General features: G+C 39.2%; 2 protein-coding genes and 1 pseudogene across 4 annotated transcripts; 1 reads left to right on the top strand and 2 right to left on the bottom strand.

Moving 5' to 3' along the window:
- Window positions 1–1,423: 1,423 nt before the first annotated feature.
- Window positions 1,424–5,397, bottom strand: LOC121958977 (annotated as a pseudogene).
- A 1,730-nt stretch (window positions 5,398–7,127) lies between these two features.
- On the bottom strand, window positions 7,128–10,085 carry LOC121959234 (leukocyte cell-derived chemotaxin-2-like). Its single transcript, XM_042508460.1, has 4 exons — window positions 9,978–10,085; window positions 8,923–9,034; window positions 8,123–8,277; window positions 7,128–7,443 (listed from the first exon to the last, which is right to left on the bottom strand). Exons 1-4 carry the CDS (start codon window positions 10,009–10,011, stop codon window positions 7,229–7,231), a joined length of 516 nt encoding a protein of 171 aa, XP_042364394.1. The 5' UTR covers window positions 10,012–10,085; the 3' UTR covers window positions 7,128–7,228.
- A 2,887-nt stretch (window positions 10,086–12,972) lies between these two features.
- Window positions 12,973–19,329, top strand: LOC121959232 (chromobox protein homolog 2-like). Of its 3 annotated transcripts, XR_006106885.1 has the most exons (6): window positions 12,973–13,038; window positions 13,124–13,167; window positions 14,657–14,722; window positions 15,209–15,278; window positions 15,355–18,527; window positions 18,582–19,329. XR_006106885.1 is itself a non-coding variant. In XM_042508459.1 (5 exons), exons 1-5 carry the CDS (start codon window positions 12,973–12,975, stop codon window positions 16,741–16,743), a joined length of 1,632 nt encoding a protein of 543 aa, XP_042364393.1. In that variant the 3' UTR covers window positions 16,744–19,329. The 3 variants fall into 3 exon arrangements, 2 of the variants coding, with proteins under 2 accessions (XP_042364393.1, XP_042364392.1); XM_042508459.1 differs by having other exon boundaries at window positions 15,358–19,329; XM_042508458.1 differs by having other exon boundaries at window positions 15,355–19,329.
- The last annotated feature ends 3,218 nt before the right edge of the window (window positions 19,330–22,547 follow it).

The following is a 22,547-nucleotide window of genomic DNA, read 5'->3' as shown; positions in this document are numbered from 1 at the left end:
AAAAAGGGGAGCTGTAAAAATAAAAACAATTAAAAAGTAAAACTGAAATGTGTTTGTTTCTTCAAAACAAATTGAAGCAAACTGTGAAGTAAAGAGAAAACACGACATCAGTCATCTCATTTCTTAATTATTTGGTCAATATTATTTTGAAGTTATTTACAGACTAAATTAGTGACACACTTCAATGTGACGCTAACAGGACACATCATGAAAAGCACCAGTGAATGGGTTAAAAAATATGAATAAAATAATTCATAGACTAAAATCTAAAAGTGAGATGGCAATAAGGACAACAAAGAGAGTATTTTTATAGTCCTAATAAGACCTGCAGGGTTCGAAACATGTTTGCACTTTTAACGATTAAAGGCTTTTTAATATTTCCTTCCTTGTTATTTTTTCCCCTTTCTGGCTTTGTTGCATTTTTGTTGAGTTTGTTTTGGAGAAACAAACATAAAAGGACAAAAAATATCGTCTTGCTGTCTCATTTTCCTTCATGAAATTAGAAATCAGAGCTCATAAAACAAAAACAGAAAAAAGAAAAGAAAAAACTGACATGGATCCTAAACACTGACCTTCGTATTCGTCACATTAACAGTCTCGCACCTTTTATTCGTTGTTCGGTTTAAATCGGTCAGCTCAGTGAAACCTCTGCAGAGCTCCACATTCTGTTTTCAATCAGAATTTATTGATTTATGTTCAGTCTTTTTTACAGTTATCTGATTTATAAATAAAGTCTCACTCAGGCGTCAGAACGCACAGAAACAAGGTCTGAAGTCTCAACGTCTCTCAGCGGCACAAGAAAAAGTTACGTGTCCGAATTTCAGACGGTTTTTGTTCGTCAGTTCAGTGAAATGCAGAAAAAACTCGTCCATCGCACTTTTTCTCACAAACGTCACACCCCAAAATCTTGTTTATTTCAAATATCAGCCGATGGATTGAGAGGGATTTAAAGACTGATATTTCAAATCTGTCTCAGGTCTTTTTAGGCATCAAAAATTATCTCCAGGACTTCTCAATGTCTGGAAAGCTGAAGAATTCCAGGATTTCCAGGATGTTTTCATTCTGTACGACAGAGTTTAGGGCCACTATCAGGTAAATAAATCTGATATTTAGAGAATTAAGTTAAAATATTTGAGGGAAAATTGAAACTGACTTTTTTCAATTGCAAAATTGTGTTATTTTCACTCCATACTGCAACTTCCACGTAATATTTTCACTTGCAAAAGATACATTTTTAACATCCCCAAATTTCTAATAATAAAGGTGTTTTTTAGTGAAACCTCACATTGCTCTCACCTCATTTTAAAATCTATCAGGACTTTGACTTTTCTCTGGAAAAGTATGGCACATTTTTCTTAAAATATTTCAACTTAACTCTCAAAATTAAATTAATAATTTCTTATTTCCTCAAAAGCCACTAAAACCAACAAAAGATATGTCTGACCTTTTTGTTTGATTTTAACAAAATAAATCTTGTTTTTCAGTTTTTTTGGGGGAGCTAATCCATCCCAGACTGAATCCCCTTCAGTTTCAGAGACGATGGTTTTGGATAATTGTTTCCTTTTTTCCTGATTAAAGTGACATCTGAAAAAGATTCGGGCTGCCGGTTCAGTATTTCGCTCGGTGTGGACGATCAGTTGTAGCTGTATCCGGGCAGAGGCAGAGTCTGACCCTCTTTGGACTCGAAGAAGGTGTAGGACAGAGTGATGGTGTCCACTCGGGCCATCCGCGGGTCATCGTCGAACTCCGGGTCGATGTAGAAGAAGACGGGCATGTCCACCTCCTCGTGAGGGTTCAGACGCTGCTCCTCGAAGCAGAAACACTGCAGACGGACGAACGCAGACGATGTGATTTTAATTTAAAGAAAAGAAACACGAGTATTTTCATGCTTCATTTCTATTAAAAAACAAACAAAATCATAGTGTCAAAAAACACAAGAAGAACACACTTGAAGTAAATAAAGAAAATTTAAAAAATAATAAAATAAAATAAAAACAAAATAAGGAAAAACAATCATTGTAATTATACATGTAGTTCTACAACAAATAATAATAATAATAATATAATAATAATAATAATAAACAATTAATACGACCATCAGTACTACGTCGGGTCTTATATCAGATGTTTATATTGTTGAAACATTAATTTTAAAAGACAACGGAAAACATGGTATGTGTAATGCTTCTTTTAACATGTTTAAATTTATTATTTTAAAAGGAATTTTTTTAGAAAATAAAAGAAATAATTAAAATCATAATAATAATAATAATAATAATTCATACAAAGAAAGAAGGAGAACATCACCGAAACTAAATAAATAAAAATAAGCAAAAATAAAAGAGAATATATTAAGGGCTATAATTAATTACAATTGATTTAAAAAAATCAGAATTATAATAATAATAATAATAACAGAGTCAAAGGACGCATCAAACTTGTAGTAAATAATTAGATATAATAAAATGTATAAGTAAACATAATTTCAATACATTTACTAATGGCAAATACATAATCAGATATATATATATAACAGCCAATAATATAAACAGTATACAAACCAGACTACTTGGATCAGGTTGAAGTAATGTCCGGCCTCAAGTCAAGGGCCACCACGTTGTAGGTTGGAGATGCCGATGATTCGGTTTAATTCGTGGGGTTCTTTCGCTCTGTAGAAAGCTAAAGCCGTCTCACCTGGAACCACCTGTGTAACAACGATCGAAAAACAAAACGAATCAAAGTTCAGACTCAGCGCAGGATCGTTCTCACCTTGCTTACAATAATTTGTGGTTTAGATGAGTTTTCTTTATTGGACGGACGGAGTTTTGGCGTCGGAGGAGGACGCAGGTCTTACGTAGAACTCCGTATGCTCGGTCTGAGTTCCACTTGCCTGCTGGCGTGAGTGTCGCGTTGAGTGATCTTGAGGACGCGCTCCTTCACCGGCTTCCTAGTCTCACCTGATCACGTCGTGCCCGGCCACCGCGTGCGCCGAGCCCCGGACGCTGAACAAAAAACAAGGTCGCCAAATTTGTTTTCTATTAAAAAACTGCCAAAACATTTAAAGAAAAAAAAGAATTTTAAAAAAAGGTTTTCTAAAAATAAATCACAAAAAGGCATAACATAGCAAAACATTTCAATAAAAAAAAGGAAAAAAGGAAAAATCGGCAATAATTTAAAAAAAAAAAAAGACAAAGAAAAAATCACAAATTTATTCTAAGAAAAAATGGGTTGCAGGATTGGAAAAAGGGCAATGTTTTCTTTAAAAATTTAAAAAACCCTAAAAGTACTTCAAGTGTTAAAAAAGTATTCTGACATGTCTCGTGGATCAGACATGAAGGGATGGAGACGGACGCCGGGGAGAAAATTTAGAAACTTGTTGATAGTAATATGAATGCATTTTGAAGCTACATCCCCCCCCCCCCCCCCCCAATTTTATAAACCCCCCCCCTTATTTTACCCCCCCCCACCCCCCCCCCCCCCCCCCCCCCCCCCCCCCCCCACACCCCAATATTCCAAATATTCCCAAAACTCTGAGTGATTAATACTGATCCCATGACTTTTCCAGGTCGGGGAAGATGTGATTGTGAAATCCATGACTTTTCCAGTCTGGAATAATGTGATTGTGGAAATTCCATGGACTTTCCTAGGTATCTGAGGGAACTGGAACAGCGACGTGAATGCTCACCTGCAGAAGGTCTGTAGAGCGGCACGGCAGCGTAATGACAGGCCGATCATGCCCACGCCCGGCGCGGCGATTGTACAGACACACCGTCTTGTTTCCTGGTCCTCCTCCACTCCTCCTCCTGGCTCCTGGACTTCCTCCCCGGCTCTTGGCGCCTCGGCTCTGCTGTGGGAGGCGCGGCGGGAGCCTCCTCTCCCGCAGGAGGTGCTCAGCCTGAGAGGGCAGAGCATGCGACCTGAGCGATCGCAACCGGAGCGTAGCCGCACTACATCGAGTTAACGAAAGCGGAGCGGCCTGAGACAGCAAGAGGACGGACGCAGCAGGAGCAGCGAGCAGCAAGGCGGGTACCTGCGGTCACAGAGGGAACGCTCACTCTGACGTAGGACAAACACCAGCAAGAAAACTTCACCACTCACACAAAAGAAAAAAGAAAAATATCCACAAAGTCTGAGGATGGGAACTGAGAAAAATATACATACATATATTATAATTATACATATATTACGAGTTAGTTGTAATAACTGCTGTTATTTGTCCTTTATTGTGCCTGCCTTCTTGTCTATTTTATGTTAATTTATGTTTTTTTCTTTTTAAGAAGAGGTCATTCATTAAAAAAAAGAAGATGGGACTGCACATTACTTTAACGCTGAACAGCTGATAAAATCCAAAAGTTTGTGTTTTCTGGTGTTGTTTCACTCTCAATCATGCATAAATAATTTGTCATATAAAAAAATGACCACCTCACGCTGAATAAAAAAAATATATATATATATCATTTATATAACCAGGTAAACTCACTGAGATTCAAAAACTCTTTTCCTCTTTTTAAATGATTTTTTATAATAATAATATTATATCCAATTCATTCATTTTCTGTCATTCAATCAGTTATCTAACTTCTACAGCTCTACATTTCAGACTTACTGTCTGTGTTAAAAAGAACTAAAACTATTATCCAATCACAAAGTAGCATTTTAATGCTGCCTCGCTACAAACCAAACTCCTTTAAAAAAATGTTAAATTTTAATGTCAAACGTTTACAAACATACGTGACACGCCTGTTTCTATATGAGTTTGTACTTTTCTCGCCTTTATAAGAGCCAATCTTAAATTCGGCATTTGTTTCTCTCGAAGCAGCAACATGCTGTAAACGGACTGAGCCTGAAACGTGGATTAACTTCTCTGTAGTGATCAGTGCAAAGTGACTGAGATTACTCACTGAAACAGACATTTTAATCATATTTTGGTAGATCAAAGAATGCCGAATACACCACAGGACACTGTCGATTATTATAATTTCTCTATTTATTTTGTACTATCTATGTCCATTTATGAAACTGCATCAAAGTCTTAAATTATCATATTTTTAAAAGATGCTCGCGAGCTAGATAAACAAGGCATTTAAGCAAAGCTATAAAACAGTTATCGGGTAAAAACGACTTTAAAGTTTGTGTTTAGCTTCGTGGATATTTAATGAGCACGTTGTTTATGTGATATTTTTTTATTTTATGTTCATTTTTGTGATTTAAAAAACGAGCTAAGAGCAGCTGAGACATCTGACCTGCAGGAGTCACCGGTGTGCTAACTGAGCTAAGCTAACATGCTAACTGAGCGACTAACTTCATAATAAAACACGGTTTTTAAAATGAATATAAATAATAATAATTAAAAAATAACACGATGTTACCTTTGAAGAAGAAAAACTCCACTGTCATTCACGGCTGGACAGAGACACACGAAAGAAGAGGAGAGACATTACCAAACATGTTTGACGGAAACATACATAACACCTGTGCAGCACAGAATTAGCTCCCCTCATACACGCAGGGACAAAGGTTCCGCACTGACTGACTGCCCGTGGATGCAGGGAAGTGAAATATATTACAATAGAATAAAATAGAATAGAATAGAATAGAATAGAATAGGATGACATAAAAAATTTTTTTTTACTATGTTTCTGGAAGAAAAAAACGCACCTTTTTTCAATATATACATGCTAGGTAGATTTTTTAAATTATTTTTATCATCACAGCCTGGGATATGTCACTGATTAGAAGCAACATTGATTTTTATATATTATTATTTTTGTGCAGTGTCAAATGCTCACACAATATGGGTTTGCTTTGAACAGTTTTTCCATCGAGGGAGACGTTACCACTGACTTTAATGACATTAAATAAAATTACTCCTGAAACACATCTAACCTGAGGACACACCCTCAATTCCTGTTTGTCCTGCAGGTTTGGCTGCAGATTAAACACTATTACGTGTGTGTGTTTCTTTGTCCTTCATTATTTATAATTATAAATAATTATAAATTATAAATTAATTATAAATACCAAATATTCATTAAGTTTCAGAATTTTAACTCTTTAAATGCCGGGTTTTGCCATGATTCCACTGTTTTTAGATGAAAGAAATAATTATTTTCAATATGCTACATGCTAATTTTTTAAAATTTTTTATTTCTGATAATCACAGCTTGGGATATGCCAAATAATAATATAACATCATAATAAATTAATAGCATTTATTTTCTCCATATGGCAAGTATTCTAAAAAATAAAATAAAATAAAAACGTAATAAAAAACAAACACACACACAAACTAATTATTCATTTATTTATTTATTTATTTTGATAATTGTGGCTGTGTTCATGCGTATGTCCTAAATGTAGTCCAGATTGTGTATTTGAGTGTAATCAGTGAATTTGCAGCTCAGCTCCTACAATAAGTCTAAAATACACTGTGGAAACTAAATAGTTACATTCAGACTGTTCAGGTCCAAAAATGCTCCATTGAAACCCATTCAAACTGACATTTTTGATCCCACAGCCATCAGAGCAGAAAAACAGGACTTGTATTATTTCTGGGTGTCATTCTGGGCTTTTGACTCTGAATTTGTCATTTTGACTATTTTCCACCTGATGAGGTCATTTTGACCATATTTGGCATATGGAGGAAATACATGCTATTTCCACTAGGTGACCTGTCACAGTCAATGTAGCTGCTGATCTCTGACATATCCCAGACTGTCAGCAGCTACACTCACACACTGACATATCCCAGACTGTCAGCAGCTACACTCACACACTGACAGATCCCAGACTGAGATTATTTAAAGAAGTCTACTTTGCATGTATATATTGAAAATAATTCATTCATTCATCTTTTTTGCCATCTACAAACATAGTGGTATCATGACAAAAACCTGGCATTTAAAGGGTTAAAATTCTGAAAATTACTGAATATTTGATATGTATGATGAGGACTGATGTGGTTAAAAACCTAATTAAATGAAAGTAGAACACAATGTTCATGTTAATATACTTTAAAGCTTAATTTTGATAAGTGCGTTTTGTGCACAGAGCGATACCATCATGTATAATATTAAAGCGGGCCCTAAAGGGTTAAATATGAACAAATAAAAAAAACTCTCCAAAAATGCAGTTGATGCTCTTTATTTATTATTGATGATAGCCTTCGTTGTCACACTTAAATCGTGATTTAAGCATGCAGAAATCTCTGATAAAGAGACTCCTGGGGCTAATCTCTGTGGCTGCAGAAGAGCCTGTTGGCCTGCGCATTCTGGGTGCCGATGATGCTCTGCGGGTCCGTCTCGTCCCCCTTCTCCAGGTGAACATGGGAGGTGATGCCGGGGTAAACGCTCTGCATGGGCAGCATGGTGCCGATTTGCTCTCCCTTTCGCACAGTCCCCGAGGTCTTCACTGGATGCATGTACCAAAGCTTAAAGGACACTCCTGAAACACAAACAACCAATTAATATAAAGTCATAGAAATGTCCTAAAATCAAAACACTGTCCTAAAATCAGTGAAATGTCCCAGGAAGGTCCTAAATCCTGGAAATGTCCATAAATCCTAGAAATGCCCTTAATTCCTGAAAAATGTCCTAAGACCTCCCGAGTCCTTGAAATGTCCTACAATCCTGATATCTGAGGATTGTCCTGAAATCAGTGAAATGTCCTAAAATCCTAAAAAAAATGTCCTAAAATCCAATGAACGTGCTTGGAAGGTCCTAAATTCTGGATATTTCCTAAAATCAGAGAAATGCCCTTAAACTTATTTGTTCCAGTTTTGAATTTTTAATAAAGAGAACTATAATAGTTTCCTTGACATTTTCTCTCTTTTTTCAGATCATTTCCTTGTCATCTGTTACTTTTTTTTACTTTTTAAAAAAATTTTTTTACAGTTTGCAGGACATTTTTCGCCAAGTTGCTTTTTCCTGTGTTTCTGAAAGCAAACCAGTCCTCTCAGGTTTTAGAGGTTTAAATGCCAGTGAAAAGCATCTGAATGCAGCACAAGATGATGACGATCCAGGTTCTAAAGGGTTAATTTATCATCTATCGTTAATTTGGTATTTGTTGATTTTATTGTTTTTTTACAGTTGATTTCCCTTTTTTTGTGTATGTGTGATGAAACCTGGCAGATCGTTGGCTGTAAAGGCGATGCCGTTGTCGATGGCCGAGTTGGTGCCGTACGGCCGGGACTGACGTGTGATGGTCATGTCCATCGGAGCGTAGACCTTCGAACCATCCGGACATTCAATGTCAAGCCCTTTGTGGGTTTTGCTCCCTCTGAACAAAAAAAAAGGTTTTGACTTCACGCACAAAATTACCATTTACAGATCAATGAGTCATGTTCCCTTGACTTTTTGAAGAAAACATCCCCCAAAGTGTAACATTTCAGTTTGTGTCGCCCCCTGCTGTCCGTCTGCAGTATAGGACATAAAGCCCGCCCCTCAATATTAGTGAATGGGATAAACTAAAACCTCAAAGTACACGTCAAATTAATGTTTCCAAGAGATGATTTCTGTCACTAAAGGTAGTTCTCATCATCCTGATGTTTGTTTTTATGATAAATTTAGTTTTAATGAGTTATTAAATTATACAAAAGGGGGCTTTTCTGCTGTGACTGACAGCTGTGACAGCCAATCTGTGCGCTTACATTCAATAGAGCTGCTCACGATTGGTCGGACGGGTGTTTTGTTGGGAACCAAATATGATAAAAATGTGCTAGAGTAAGAGTAAAACTATTCTTCAAAACAATTTATTTAAAAAAAATATTGTAATCGGTTCAGATATTTGATCAACCAAAGACACACACAGTAAATTAAGTGTTTGAATGCCTCTTTTTTTGTTTGAAATTTTATCTTTATATTTTTTAACCATTAAAAACCAAAGAGAACGACTGATGAATAACCCATCAGAAAACTAGCCTACCGACTGGAACCGAATGCTCCACTTCCGTGTCTGTCCCTTCCTCTGACCCGGTTGATGGGATTGCTGCAGCATAGCGGGCCGAACTCGTAACTGGCACCGCACAAAATTACAGCTGGAACAGAAGAAGAAGAAAAGAGTTCACAGTGAGTCACAGAAATAATGACCATATGTAATGTTTGAAGTATTTCAATATTGTTATTTTAACCCTGAGGGGCTTTAATATTACAAACGCTGCTCTGCACGCAACATGTTTCAGAATCAAGCTTTAAAAAAAATTAGACATTAATATGATTTTCAGCTTTCTTTGAGTTTATTTTTGTAACCATCATCAGTCCTACACATAAATATCAAATATTAATTTATTTTTCAGAATTTTAACCCTTTACATGCCTGGTTTTTGTCATGATGCCGTTATGTTTTTAGATGAAACAAGAAAAGACCCAAAAATTAGCAAGAAATTTGTAAAAAAAAAAAAAAAAAAAAAAAAAAGAAAAGAAAAGAAAATAACCTGACTAGAAAAAAGGGAAAGAAAATAAATGGGACAAAAACAGAAAATGACCTGAAAAAAAGCGCTAAAATAAAATCAAAACAATAAATATGAATCATAATATAACATTTTTTACTCTAATGTAGTTTTAAAAGTATAATTTCTCTCACACTTTTAGCCAAGTTTTAGGTCATTTTCTTGGCACTTTTTTGGAGGGCAATTTGTGGGACATTTCGTGTTTAATTGCTGATTGTCATTTTTAAAAGAAATCAGGTTTTAAAGGTTTAAATTATTATGAAGGTGAACACTATGCAAAAAACCCCGATGCTGTTCCTGGTTTTAAAGGATTAAAAGCTTAAACTCCTCCTCCTGCAGCATCATCACCTGTCATAACAATCCTAATTTTCTTTTTTAAAGCAACATTTTGTATCCAACATTATTGTCACCCACCAGCAGACAAAATTTATGGGTTTTTTTTAAACATGCATATGTGGAAGCAGTTACTAAGCAGCCTTTAGTTTATCTCATTCAATGCAAATATAATTAAAGAGTGAAAAATATTTCTTACTGGCGAGTACTGCTGTGATCAGGAGAACTTGCATGGTTGCTTTGAGCAGAGATCCGCCGTCTTGTGACGAGCTGATGATCCTCCTCGCTCTTTATTGTGTCCCAGTACAGCCACTGATGTCAGTCATTTGCTCAATATTGGACTTTCATGTTGGTTTTGGCTGTACTTTAATGGAACAGCCCTGCACCCTGAACACAAACAGGAGATTAGTATGAAATCTTTGAAACCTGGATCGATGTCAGCTTTCTTGTCCTTCTTTGAGACACCGTTCACAAGCCATTTGACCATTTAAAACCTGAGCAAAATTATTTAATTTCTGCCTAAAACATGGGGGGAAAAGGCCACGACCAATTACTTTTTATGCAATGACAAGAAAATTAGCTAAACTAGTTTTAAAAAGATGGGGGGATTGTTGGGAAATTATCAAATAAATAAATTAGGAAAAATGTCTAGAAAACTATATTTAAAAATACAATAATTTTATATTCAAAATTACATTATATTTAAAACTCCGCTGTGTCAACAGCCATGTGCCTCTCGTTCCAGCAGTGTGGAGGTTAAGATGTCAACTATAATGTCGGCACTATAAGTCTGTCCAGGGACCTTTTGTTGCATTTATCTCCTTCATTATACTGTCATCTCACAGAAGCTTGAAATTCTTAAAAACGAACACTTAAAAAGTCGGTAAAATACATGGATGATGACCCCGAGTGAAACAAAGTCTAAATAGCGGAGGGCCCAGGACAGAGCCTTGTGGCACTCCCTGACTGTTCATGAAGTAAATTACATCCTGAAGACGAGACTTTACATGAAACACAATGATGTAGCTCATGTATGAAACCATTCCTCACAATTCTATGCACATAGTTGTGTTTGGTAACAATAGCAGGTTTCCATTTAGTCTCAAATTGCGCTAATTGAAATTGTGAATATTGAAAAAAAAAACGCTTAATGGAATAAGGTGACATTGGTGTGACAGAGGAGAAGTCGCACAACATCACTCAATGAAAACACAGTCATCTCGACATGTGTTTCATCGCCATTTTGAAAATATTAGTAGTTACATGAACATCACGTAGGTGCAAAGCTTCCAAAAAACAGCATGCATGAGCAAGTTTATTTAAGACAACATTTTGATCTGTTTTAATCTGAATATTGTCTTCAATAAACCTGTGTGGCATGAGTAAGTGTGCAGGCGTTGCCTTTTTCCTCGGGAATTTTAAATGAACATCAAATCAAATCACATTTCTACATCGCAAAATTGTTGCATTTAATTTAGAATTTTAGTTACATAAAATTTTCACATTTGACATAACAACAAACAGCTTTGTGGAGATTACATTCAGCCATTAAACAAAACTGGACTTTAGCGTTGACTTTATTTTTCAATAATTACAAGAGCTTTGTTTTCTTTTCTGGAACAAAACTGTTCGTGCACTGGGTAAGACACTAACCCAACACTGTGATCGATGCTTTCAGCTTATGTAAGTGATTCGCGGCACTGCTGTTCATTATTTACCTTCTCCCCCTCGGGTACATTTTCTGCAAACATCATATTCACTTTCACTGCTACGCGGATGACACCCAGCTCTACCTTTCAGCCAAACCTAACTCCACACTCCCACCTTCGTCCCTCACCAATTGCCTCCTTGAAATAAAATCCTGGTTCACCTCTAACTTCCTTAAATTAAATTGCAATAAAACAGAACTTCTTTTAATAGGCGCAAAATCTATGTTAAACAAACTCCATAATTTCTCTATACCCGTCGATAACTTCTCCATCTCTCCCTCTCCTCAGGTTAAGAGTCTGGGTGTCATCCTCGACAGCACCCTCTCCTTCGCCTCCCATGTCAATAATATCACTCGGTCTGCCTACTTCCATCTTCGTAACATCAACCGGCTTCGTCCTTCTCTTACTCCTCACTCAGCTGCTGTTCTTGTTCACAGTCTGGTCACCTCCCGTTTAGATTATTGCAACTCTCTTCTCTTTGGCCTTCCACATAAAACCCTCCATAAACTACAACTGCTCCAAAACTCAGCTGCCCGTATCATTACACGCACCCTTTAATCCATCACGTCACACCTATTCTACAACAGCTACATTGGCTCCCCATCACATACCGCATCAACTACAAAATACTCCTCCTTACCTTCAAAGCTGTCCACAACCAACCACCATATCTCTCTGACCTCCTCCACATGCTACACCCACCCGCACCCTCAGATCTTCCTCCTCCATCCATCTCATCGTCCCCCGCGCCCGTCTTGTTACCACGGGGAGCAGAGCATTCAGCCGCTCTGCTCCAGCTCTGGGACTCAGTCCCACCTGACCTCTGTCTAATTTTATATTGTATTTCTATATTTTATTTTGTCTCTTTAATATTGTGTCTGCTTTTATGTTGATGATGTAAGGTGACCTTGAGTGTCAAGAAAGGCGCCTAGAAATAAAACGCATTATTATTATTATTATTATTATTCTGGCTTTTGCTTTTTTCAGATTTACCGCGAGACATAATGAATGTACAACAGGTTTAGAACAATGTATGGGCAACATGTTTGTAATTATGTATGTACAACATGTTTATAATAATGTATTATAACATGTTTATAATAATGTATGTATAACATGATTATAATAACGAATGTATAACAGGCAGGTTCTAAATATGGTGATAATGTATGTATGACATGTTTATTATCATGTAAGCATGACATGTTTATAACAATGTAAGTATAACACGTTTATGATAATGTATGTGTAACATGTTTATAAAAATGTAAGTATAACACGTTTATAACAATGTAAGTATAACACGTTTATGATAATGTATGTATAACATGTTTATAATAATGTAAGTATAACACCTTTATGATAATGTATGTATAACATGTTTATAATAACAAATGTATAACAGAGAGATGCTGCTGGTGCGCGTACGGTGGCCGTGTGGGGTCAGAGCCGCTCTCGCGCTGGTTCCTCGGGGCTGCTGTAGTAATGGAGGGGGTCACCGTCGGCCAGGTATTTGATGCGGAATGCATCCTCAGCAAACGGCCCAGGAAGGTAAGCGGGGCGGCGGCTGCGGGCTGTGCGGGGCCGGGTGCGGTGTCCGGACGCGCTCTGACCGGCTTTGTGCTCTTTTTTTCAGGGAAAGTTTGAGTATCTGGTCAAGTGGAGAGGGTGGTCGTCCAAGTAAGTGAGCTAACTGTTAGCCGCGCTCATGCTAACGACACATAACAGTGAAAAATGGCCCCAAACAATGCGGGGCTCCGCCGCGGTGTCCGCTCCGCTGCCGGGGGGCTTCACCGCACCGGAGGGAAATATTCAATCTCATTTAACGTTACAACACTGACGGATAAAAACACGGAGGACACTCGGAGCTGCAGCAGCCATTTCTGCTCGTTATTCCGCTGTTTTTCCACACCAAGCAGCTGATGCTAAAACCAGTATATATACAGTGTGTGCACCAAATATACCAGTATATACACTGTGTGTGCACCAAATTTACCAGTATATATGCTGTGCATGCACCAAATATACCAGTATATGTACTGTGTGTGCACCAAATATACCAGTATATATACTGTGTGTGCACCAAATATACCAGTATATGTACTGTGTGTGCACCAAATATACCAGTATATACACTGTGTGTGCACCAAATTTACCAGTATATATGCTGTACATGCACCAAATATACCAGTATATGTACTGTGTGTGCACCAAATATACCAGTATATATACTGTGTGTGCACCAAATATACCAGTATATGTACTGTGTGTGCACCAAATATACCAGTATATACACTGTGTGTGCACCAAATTTACCAGTATATTATACTGTGTATGCACCAAATATACCAGTATATACACTGTGTGTGCACCAAATTTACCAGTATATATGCTGTACATGCACCAAATATACCAGTATATATACTGTGTATGCACCAAATATACCAGTATATGTGTGCACCAAATATACCATTATATATACTGTGTGTGCACCAAATATACCATTGTAAATACTGTGTGTGCACCAAATATACCAGTATATATACTTTACATGCACCACATATACCAGTATATATACTGTGTGTGTGTGCACCAAATATACCAAAATATATACTGTATGTGCACCAAATATACCAGTATATATACCACATATACCAGTATATATATACTGTATATGCACCAAATATAGCAGTATATATACTGTACATGCACCAAATATACCAGTATATATACCACATATACCAGTATATATACTATATATGCTCCAAGTATAGCAGCACGAGCTGCAGCTGCACCGGATCACCTGCATCCTAACTGGAAATATAAAATACAGTGTTTATTTTATGCACATGAACTCAGCAGTTATTATGGTACAGACCAGTATGACACCAGTAAACATCCAGCATGTGTGCTGGTCACTGTTACTGCTGCACAGTTTACATATTCTGCAGAATTATATCTTATTAGGATTTTAGATTATGTGAAAAGAAAATGGAAGAAATTCAAAAAGAATGGACAATGAGGAGCTGCATAGTTTTGTGCATAAATGTGCTAAAGTTCACAGTATTAAGAACAGATATACGTGCAATAAACAAATATGTTACTATGTAGCTTAATGTAAGATCATAAAACGAGAATTAATGTAATGCATTTGGACTGATGTTTTCAGGCACAACAGTTGGGAGCCAGAAGAAAATATTTTGGACCCGAGGCTGCTGGCAGCTTTCCACAAGAGGTGTGTGTATAAATGTGTGTGTGTGTGTGTGTGTATGTGTGTGTGTGTGTGTGTGTGTGTTAATGTGGTATTTGTTATAACTGTGTGTTGGCTGCCAATGACAATTTCAGATAGAAGCACCTTTTACAAACATTGAAACCCCTGAAACCTTAAAAAATCCATTTGATTTCTTCTGAAAACATTAAAAAAAATGTATATATATATATATATATATATATATATATATATATATATATATATATATATATATATATATATATATATATATATATATATATATTTTTTTTTATTGCTTTTGATAACTTTCTCATATGGTAGGTAGGTTTCAAAGGTTCAAAGGGTTAAAATTACAGCCAGATTCTTCGAACCGTGTTTTGATTTTTGCGTTCATTATTCAGCGTTTCCAGTCTGCCTGCCTGTTTATTTTTTAACATATGGAACAAAAGCTGCGTGTTTAACGTGAAACCTTGTGTAAATATTTGTCAGAGAACAAGAGCGGGAGCTTCTGTTCCAGAAGAAAGGGAAGAGGCCGCGAGGACGACCGCGGAAGATTCTGGTAACGTTTCTCTCCGTCAGTGTTTCAGCGCTCAGACGAATCTTTTCCTCAGTTCATTTATTCTTCATGTTTCCAGCAGCCTGAGCCCGCTGCCACTAAAGACAGCCGCTCCTCGTCCTCCTCTTCCTCCGGCCTCACATCGTCCGCCTCCTCCTCTTCCTCCGAGGACGAAGAGCACACGAAGAAGGCGAAGCCGAGCCCTCGCGTCCACCCCGTCCCCCAGAAGAGGCCTCAGATCGTGCTCGCCAAACCCGACCCTCCCCGCAAGAGGAAGCGCGGGAGGAAGCCGCTGCACCCTGACCTGAGGGCGCTAAGACAAGCAAAGAGCCGACCTCCTTCACCTCCTCCTCCTCCTCCTCCTCCTCCTCCTCCTCGCCACCACCAGGTGCTCAGACCGCCAAGGGAGGAGCCTCGACCCGGCGTGAAGAAGCCGCTGCAGCCGGCCAGCTTCACCTACACGGGGCTGAGCAGGACCTCCAGAGACGACGCCTCCACCTCCCAGACCTCCTCCAGCTCCTTCTCCCAGAGCGCCGCCTCCAAACCGGGATCCCTCAGCTGCATCTGGACCAGCCGCTCCATGTCTCCGTCCTCCGCCACCTACAGCAAAACCAGTCCGTCCCCGCAAACCAAGAACTCTCTGTCCGAGCTGAAGCGCTCCATCTCAGAAACGAGCGGCAGCAGAGGAGACGGCTACAAGCTGTCCGCTCTCAAACAAGGCGGCGGCTCGCTGGGTTTGCACAGCGGCTTCGGTGGAGGTCAGACGGCGGTGCAGCGCTCCTCGCTGAGCCAGAGGAGGCAGGACGGCGGCGGGATGGTTCAGCACAAGCAGCAGAGCCTCTCCAAAGTGTCGCCCTCGCCGACGCCTCGAGACCGAGCCAACCAGGCGCTCAACCTCCGAGCTCTCAACCTGCAGAGCGTCAGCAAGCTGCCGGCCGGCAGCCTTCAGGGGAGCAACGCCGGCGCTGCGGCGTCCAGGTCGAGCTTACGGAGCGGTGGCGGCGTCGTTGTCAAAGGAGGAGTTGGCATGAAAGAGACTCGGACGTCAGCTGGCGGACAGCGTTCTGCGCTGGCAGCAGGCAGCGGTGCAGAGCCAGGGCGGTTAAGGGAGGACAGGGCGAAGGAGACGTTAACAGACACTAAGAAGATGACAGGAAGCAGCTCCAGTCGGGGAAACGGCGGCGAGAGGAAGCTCGGCGCGCAGTCCCGGAGCCTGAACGAGCTGAGCACCGGAGACTCCGACGAGTCCAGCAGCAGCGAATCAGAGCACAACGTCTCACTGTTTCCAAACAACAGCAGGCCCAGCCTCGGCAACGACGCCACCGAGTCGGACACGGAGACGGACTGGCGGCCGGCGCGGAGCCTCCTGGAGCACGTGTTCGTCACCGACGTCACGGCCAACTTTATCACGGTGACGGTGAAGGAGTCGCCAACCAGCGTGGGGTTCTTCAATTCACGGAATCACTGAAGGACGTCTGCAGAGCTGAGCTGAACTGTCCCGCAACACTTCCTCCCGCAGCTCTCAGGGTTCCCGCCATCCAGACGCTCTCGGCTCTTTTTACGTAGAAATGCACAAAAAAAGTCCGGGAACTTTGTGCGCTGTGCGAACAGACGATACAGTTTGTGGTTCCAGTTATTCGGTGATGTTGCGTACGTAGTAGAAGACAGAAACACAGTGGAGACATCATCTGCTTTGAAACAAAGTAGGAACCCTGAAGTTTAGACTCCGTTTACACCCGACACTAACACGCAGTCTGCGCCGAGCGGCAAAATCAAGGTTTCAGGATTACACGGTTTGCAGGCCTGACGTCGGTCAAACGGTCTTCGAACACCAGCATCAGTTCAAATCGCACCATTTTCTCCTCGCAGTTCTTTTCCATCACCGTTTCCGCTTTAATACAACGGAGGTGAACAGATTTCAGTTTGTGGTGATGAATTTAATAATTAATACGACAAATAACCACAATATTTTCCAGAAAACAAAATCCCAGTTTCTCACTGAATCCACAAACATTTATTAGAAGTATCTGCCGCTGAGACCTAAATATAAATATATCACTTTTTTGAATGGAGTTTGGTGTGTGGTGGTGTTAAAAACTGAACTCAAAAGAAACAAAGTCCTTGTTTCTCTGAATAAATCCACAAACTTTTATTAGCAATATCTGCCACTGAGGACCAAATCTATAAACTTTTTGAATAGTTTTCGGTGGAGAATTGAGCATTTAAAACTGAAAAAAAGAAATAAAGTCCCCATTGCTCAAAACACACAGAAATCACTGAGAATAGAGAAGTGGCAATAAATGGGAACTTTTTTAAACGGAGATTGGTTTGAAGTAAAAACTGGACACAAAAGAAATAAAGTCCTCGTTCCTCAAAATAAAAACAACCTCAGAAATGATTGATGGTAGTCGGGGGGGTAAAATCATAACTTGGTTGGACTTTGGTTTGGATGTTGGTTCGTTTCAACAACTTAGTAGTCACATACAGTCCACTTCAAAGTCCAGCTTCACCTCATGGTCATCATCAGTTTGCTCAGCTGTCATCACATCAGGGGACTTTTACGGGTCTTTAGTGAATCATTTAGACCAAAAAACTGAAAAAAATTATTCCCAGTTGCTCAGAAAAAACACAGAAATCTGAGAATAGTCAAGTGGATTTAAATTGTGAATTTTTGAATGGAGTTTGGTTTGTGGTGGATCATGTTAAACTAAGAACTGTAAACAAAAGAGTCCCAGTTGTTAAGAAAAAAAAAAATTATGGAAAATAGTCAAGTCGCATTAAACGGTGACATTTATCAATTAAATTTGGTTTGAAGAGAAAAAGAATCCCAGTACCTCACAAAAAACACAAAGATCACGGAAAAGAGTCGAGTGGAGTTAAATCGTAACTTTTTTGAATGAAGTCTGATTTGCAGTGAAGCATTTAAAACAAAAACATAAACTTAAGATTCCTAATTGCTCAGAAAAAACAGAAATAACAGAATAGTCAAGTGGCATTAAATTGTAACTTTTTTGAATGGAGTTTGGTTTGGACGTCGGCGAGTTGAGAGTTAATTCTTTCTCTCGAGTAAACAGACGACTCAATAGCCAGTTTAAGTCCATTTACCTGCTTTTTTGTGCTGCAGCTTCACCTTGTGGTCTTCATCAGTTTGCTCAACATGTGAATGGATTTTCATGTGTGATCATGTGATTTCAGGAGGTCATGTGATTACAGGAGGTCATGTGATTTCAGGAGGTCATGTGATTTCAGGAGGTCATGTGATTACAGGAGGTCATGTGATTTCAGGAGGTCATGTGATTTCAGGAGGTCATGTGACAGCTCCAGCCAATGATAAAGACCACGAATGTGCAGCTTCAAGAAAAAGCAAATAAGAGGACATTGACAGAGGTTTTTTTTGCGTAGTCAGTTTTTACCTTCGTATTTTCTCCCGTCAGACTGTGTTTTAGTTGCGGGTGCAGAAACGGGGTTTCAGATGGATGTGCGACACCACCTCTCCAGTGCCTCAGGTTCCTCCCAGTCTGTCCAGCCCACTGCCACCGTTCAGCTGCTTATGACGATTAGTTTGAGTAGGACATGTTGTGCTCGTCGGACCTGTATCCAAACTAAACATGTGGCTTCATCCGGGGCAGCATGTTTCACCTAAATATTCAAAAACACACATCAAGTGAAGTCTGTGATTTTTCATCCATACACAACATCCCGTCAGGGTCTCTGTCCTCGTCTTTCTTTGGACCAAAGCTGTTATGAATGTGAATTTTATTTTAATTTGTATTATTGACAGTATTCCTTGCACTACGCACAGTATAATGTAAGCTGGCATCCCATTATCACCTATATTTACCAATTTTATACCATTTTAATACATTTTTGCCGTCACAGTGTCTTTTGGAGTTAAAATAATGTGTTAATTTATATTTGTAAATATGTTTTTTGTCTTTTTTCATGTGATATCTGGTGCTCATTGGCTGACTAGCTTCAGATTCTTGTAGCCTGTGTGCCTCTCTGCCATTTTCAAGGTATTTGAAATAAACCATAAGTACCTAAAGAATTCAAATCTGGTGTTTTAGTTTCTAATTGTTCACATTTTTAACCAGCAGGTGTCTCTGTCGGACTGTTTCACTGCATCAACATCACCGAGGGTTTTTTAGACAGAAGAAGAAGAAAAATCTAATCTAATCCAGCTCCACTTGGACTTTTCTGTTTGTAAAATCCAGAAAAAAAATCCTCCATTGCGTCTTTTTTTCATGACTCTCTGTCCCAGTTTCATACTTTATACTAATTATATTTATTTATTTAGTTTATGGAGCAAACCACAAATAAAGCAAACAGATTATTAATCTGAATGTATGAATAATGTAATGACACCACGGAAAAAAAAAACAATTGAGAGAAGAAAAAACTGAGAAAAGAGGTCAATCAACAAGGTGAACAAATTGTATGAACAGATTAAATAACAACAATTAGAAGAGATTAAATAATCTGTCTGTACAATAAACTAATATACCCAGGAAAAGAACAGATTAATAATCTGTAATATGTACAAATATTTTAAAAAACCCTGCGAAAAAAAGGATAAATAATCTGTTTTCAAAGGATTATATGAACCCAGCGAGAGAACAGATTAATAATCTGTGTGGATGAACAATCTAATAAACCCAGTGCAAGAACGGATTAATAATCTGTGTTTACAAAAAATTTACTAAACCCAGTGACAGAACAGATTTATAATCTGAATGTGCAACATTATATTGAGAAACCAGAAAGTACAGATTAATAATCTATAAAAAATGAAACCAGTGAAAGAACGGATTGATAATCAGGCGAATTACCCGCGTGAACGAACGGCGAACAACGAACAAACAATTCAAGGAACGAAACAAAAGAACAGATTAATAATCTTTTAAAATGGAAGACTTAATGAAATCAGATTATTAATCTGTGTGCAACAAAGGGTTTAATGAACTCAGCAAAAGAATAAAACGGAAACAAGATTTGTGTCTGAAATATGAAGAAAACTGAAAACACTTGTACTTATGTACTTAGGTACAGCTACAAAAACACAATTTATCACACACACACACAGACACAGACACAGACACACACACACACAGACCTGCAGACATTGTGTGTGTGTGTGTGTGTGTGTGTGTGAGAGTGACAGAGGCTGCAGCAGCTTCAGTGATTTATGTCTGCAGTCCTGCAGAGAGTTTGTGGAATTTTCCCAAAATAAAGTTTGAGTAAACAGGCTGCGACAGACAGAGGGGCCCTCACACACACTGGTATGTATAAACAGTGTGTGAACAGTGTGGGGCAGTGTGATCACACACACACACGGACGCAGCCTCGGCTTCATGAAATTTGTGCAGTCAGAAACAACACACACACCTTCACGTGTCGTCACACTGACACAAGTCATTTAATGGAGTCAGAGTGACGGACGGCGACACACTGCTGCCCCCTGCTGCACACACACTGCTGCTGCACACACACACACTGCTGCTGCACACACACACACACACACACACACACTGCTGCTGCACACACACACACACACACACACACACACACTGCTGCACACACACTGCTGCTGCACACACACACTGCTGCTGCACACACACACACACACACACACACACTGCTGCTGCACACACACACACACACACACACACACACACACACACACACACACACACACACACACACACTGCTGCACACACACTGCTGCTGCACACACACTGCTGCTGCACACACACACACACACACACACTGCTGCTGCACACACACACACACACACACACACACACACACACACACACTGCTGCACACACACTGCTGCTGCACACACACTGCTGCACACACACTGCTGCTACACACACACACACACACACACACACACACACACACACACACACACTGCTGCACACACACTGCTGCTGCACACACACTGCTGCTACACACACACACACACACACACACTGCTGCTGCTGCACACACACTGCTGCCCCCTGCTGCACACACACTGCTGCTGCACACACACTGCTGCTGCACACACACACTGCTGCTGCACACACACTGCTGCTGCACACACACACTGCTGCTGCACACACACTGCTGCTGCACACACACACACTGCTGCTGCACACACACTGCTGCTGCACGCACACACACTGCTGCTGCACACACACTGCTGCTGCACACACACACACTGCTGCTGCACACACACACTGCTGCTGCACACACACACACTGCTGCTGCACACACACTGCTGCTGCATGCACACACTGCTGCTACACACACACACACACACTGCTGCTGCACACACACATACTGCTGCACACACACTGCTGCACCGTGCACAGTCACACTTGCCACTGCGAAGTAAAACAAAAATATGCTTATACTTTATTTTATAAAACTAATTTTTAAAAGTAATATTTAAGGGCAAATAAAAAATAAAAAAAACATCAAGGAAGAGTTTGGGTGCAGATATTTTTTAATAAAACTTTACAAAAGCCCTCTTAAAGGTGTGCTCTGTGCAGCTGTATTAAAAGTATTAAAAGAAGCGGTATCGGCATATATGCAATATTAAATGACACAGATCAGGATCAGGGACAAAAAATGTGGTTCCTAACTTACGTATCAAAAATAAAAGAAAACTATTAATACAAATAAAATTTTCCTACAAAATTTACAGAAATGTTGCGTGGTGGTATTGATCTTTATTCTTCGCTTGGTCTGCACTGGAGGTATCGATATTGAATTGATACTAGATAAATAGCTTTTTTTATTCTTTTTTTTTATAATATATTAGATTTTTCAAATTATGAAAATTATTTTTATTGTGAAATATTGTGAATACAAATTAAACTTTTGAAAGTCCAGTAAATTAATAAAATCAAGTACAATTTGCTGCAATAACAAAGATTTAAGTGAGAAAAACAGGGCCAAACACTTTGTCCTGTAAGATGTAAATGATGCTGACAAAGTTTGAATTTGGGGACATAATTCGCATTAATTGAAAAAAAGGTAATAAATATTTTACATTTTATCTGATTGAAATATTCAGCATATTGTCAGATGTTTAAAATCATATAAACATTATATCTTAAGTGTTGTGACAATATGATATCGTGGGGCCTCTGGTGATTCCCAGCGGTAAATAACAGTATTGAAGTGCACACACACACACACACACACACACACACACACACACACACACACACACACACACACACAAAAAGTGGGATTACTTAATAGCAGGCTGTTTCTGTC

Source organism: Plectropomus leopardus, chromosome 19, assembly GCF_008729295.1.
Source record: "Plectropomus leopardus isolate mb chromosome 19, YSFRI_Pleo_2.0, whole genome shotgun sequence".
Classification (NCBI taxonomy): domain Eukaryota; kingdom Metazoa; phylum Chordata; class Actinopteri; order Perciformes; family Serranidae; genus Plectropomus; species Plectropomus leopardus.
Note: the sequence above shows the minus strand (reverse complement) of the source record. Positions and strands in the feature narration are given on the sequence as shown.

What these genes read in the sequence shown, in the direction of transcription:
- LOC121959234 (XM_042508460.1), bottom strand. Translation starts at nt 10,011, where the DNA reads ATGCAAGTTCTCCTGATCACAGCAGTACTCGCCA. An exon ending in GATCACAGCAGTACTCGCCA is followed by an intron (nt 9,035 to 9,977) that starts GTAAGAAATATT and finishes CTTCTGTTCCAG; the next exon opens with CTGTAATTTTGTGCGGTGCC. An exon ending in TACAGCCAACGATCTGCCAG is followed by an intron (nt 7,444 to 8,122) that starts GTTTCATCACAC and finishes TTTGTGTTTCAG; the next exon opens with GAGTGTCCTTTAAGCTTTGG.
- LOC121959232 (XM_042508458.1), top strand. Translation starts at nt 12,973, where the DNA reads ATGGAGGGGGTCACCGTCGGCCAGGTATTTGATGCGGAATGCATCCTC. An exon ending in TGGAGAGGGTGGTCGTCCAA is followed by an intron (nt 13,168 to 14,656) that starts GTAAGTGAGCTA and finishes TGATGTTTTCAG; the next exon opens with GCACAACAGTTGGGAGCCAG. An exon ending in CTGGCAGCTTTCCACAAGAG is followed by an intron (nt 14,723 to 15,208) that starts GTGTGTGTATAA and finishes AATATTTGTCAG; the next exon opens with AGAACAAGAGCGGGAGCTTC.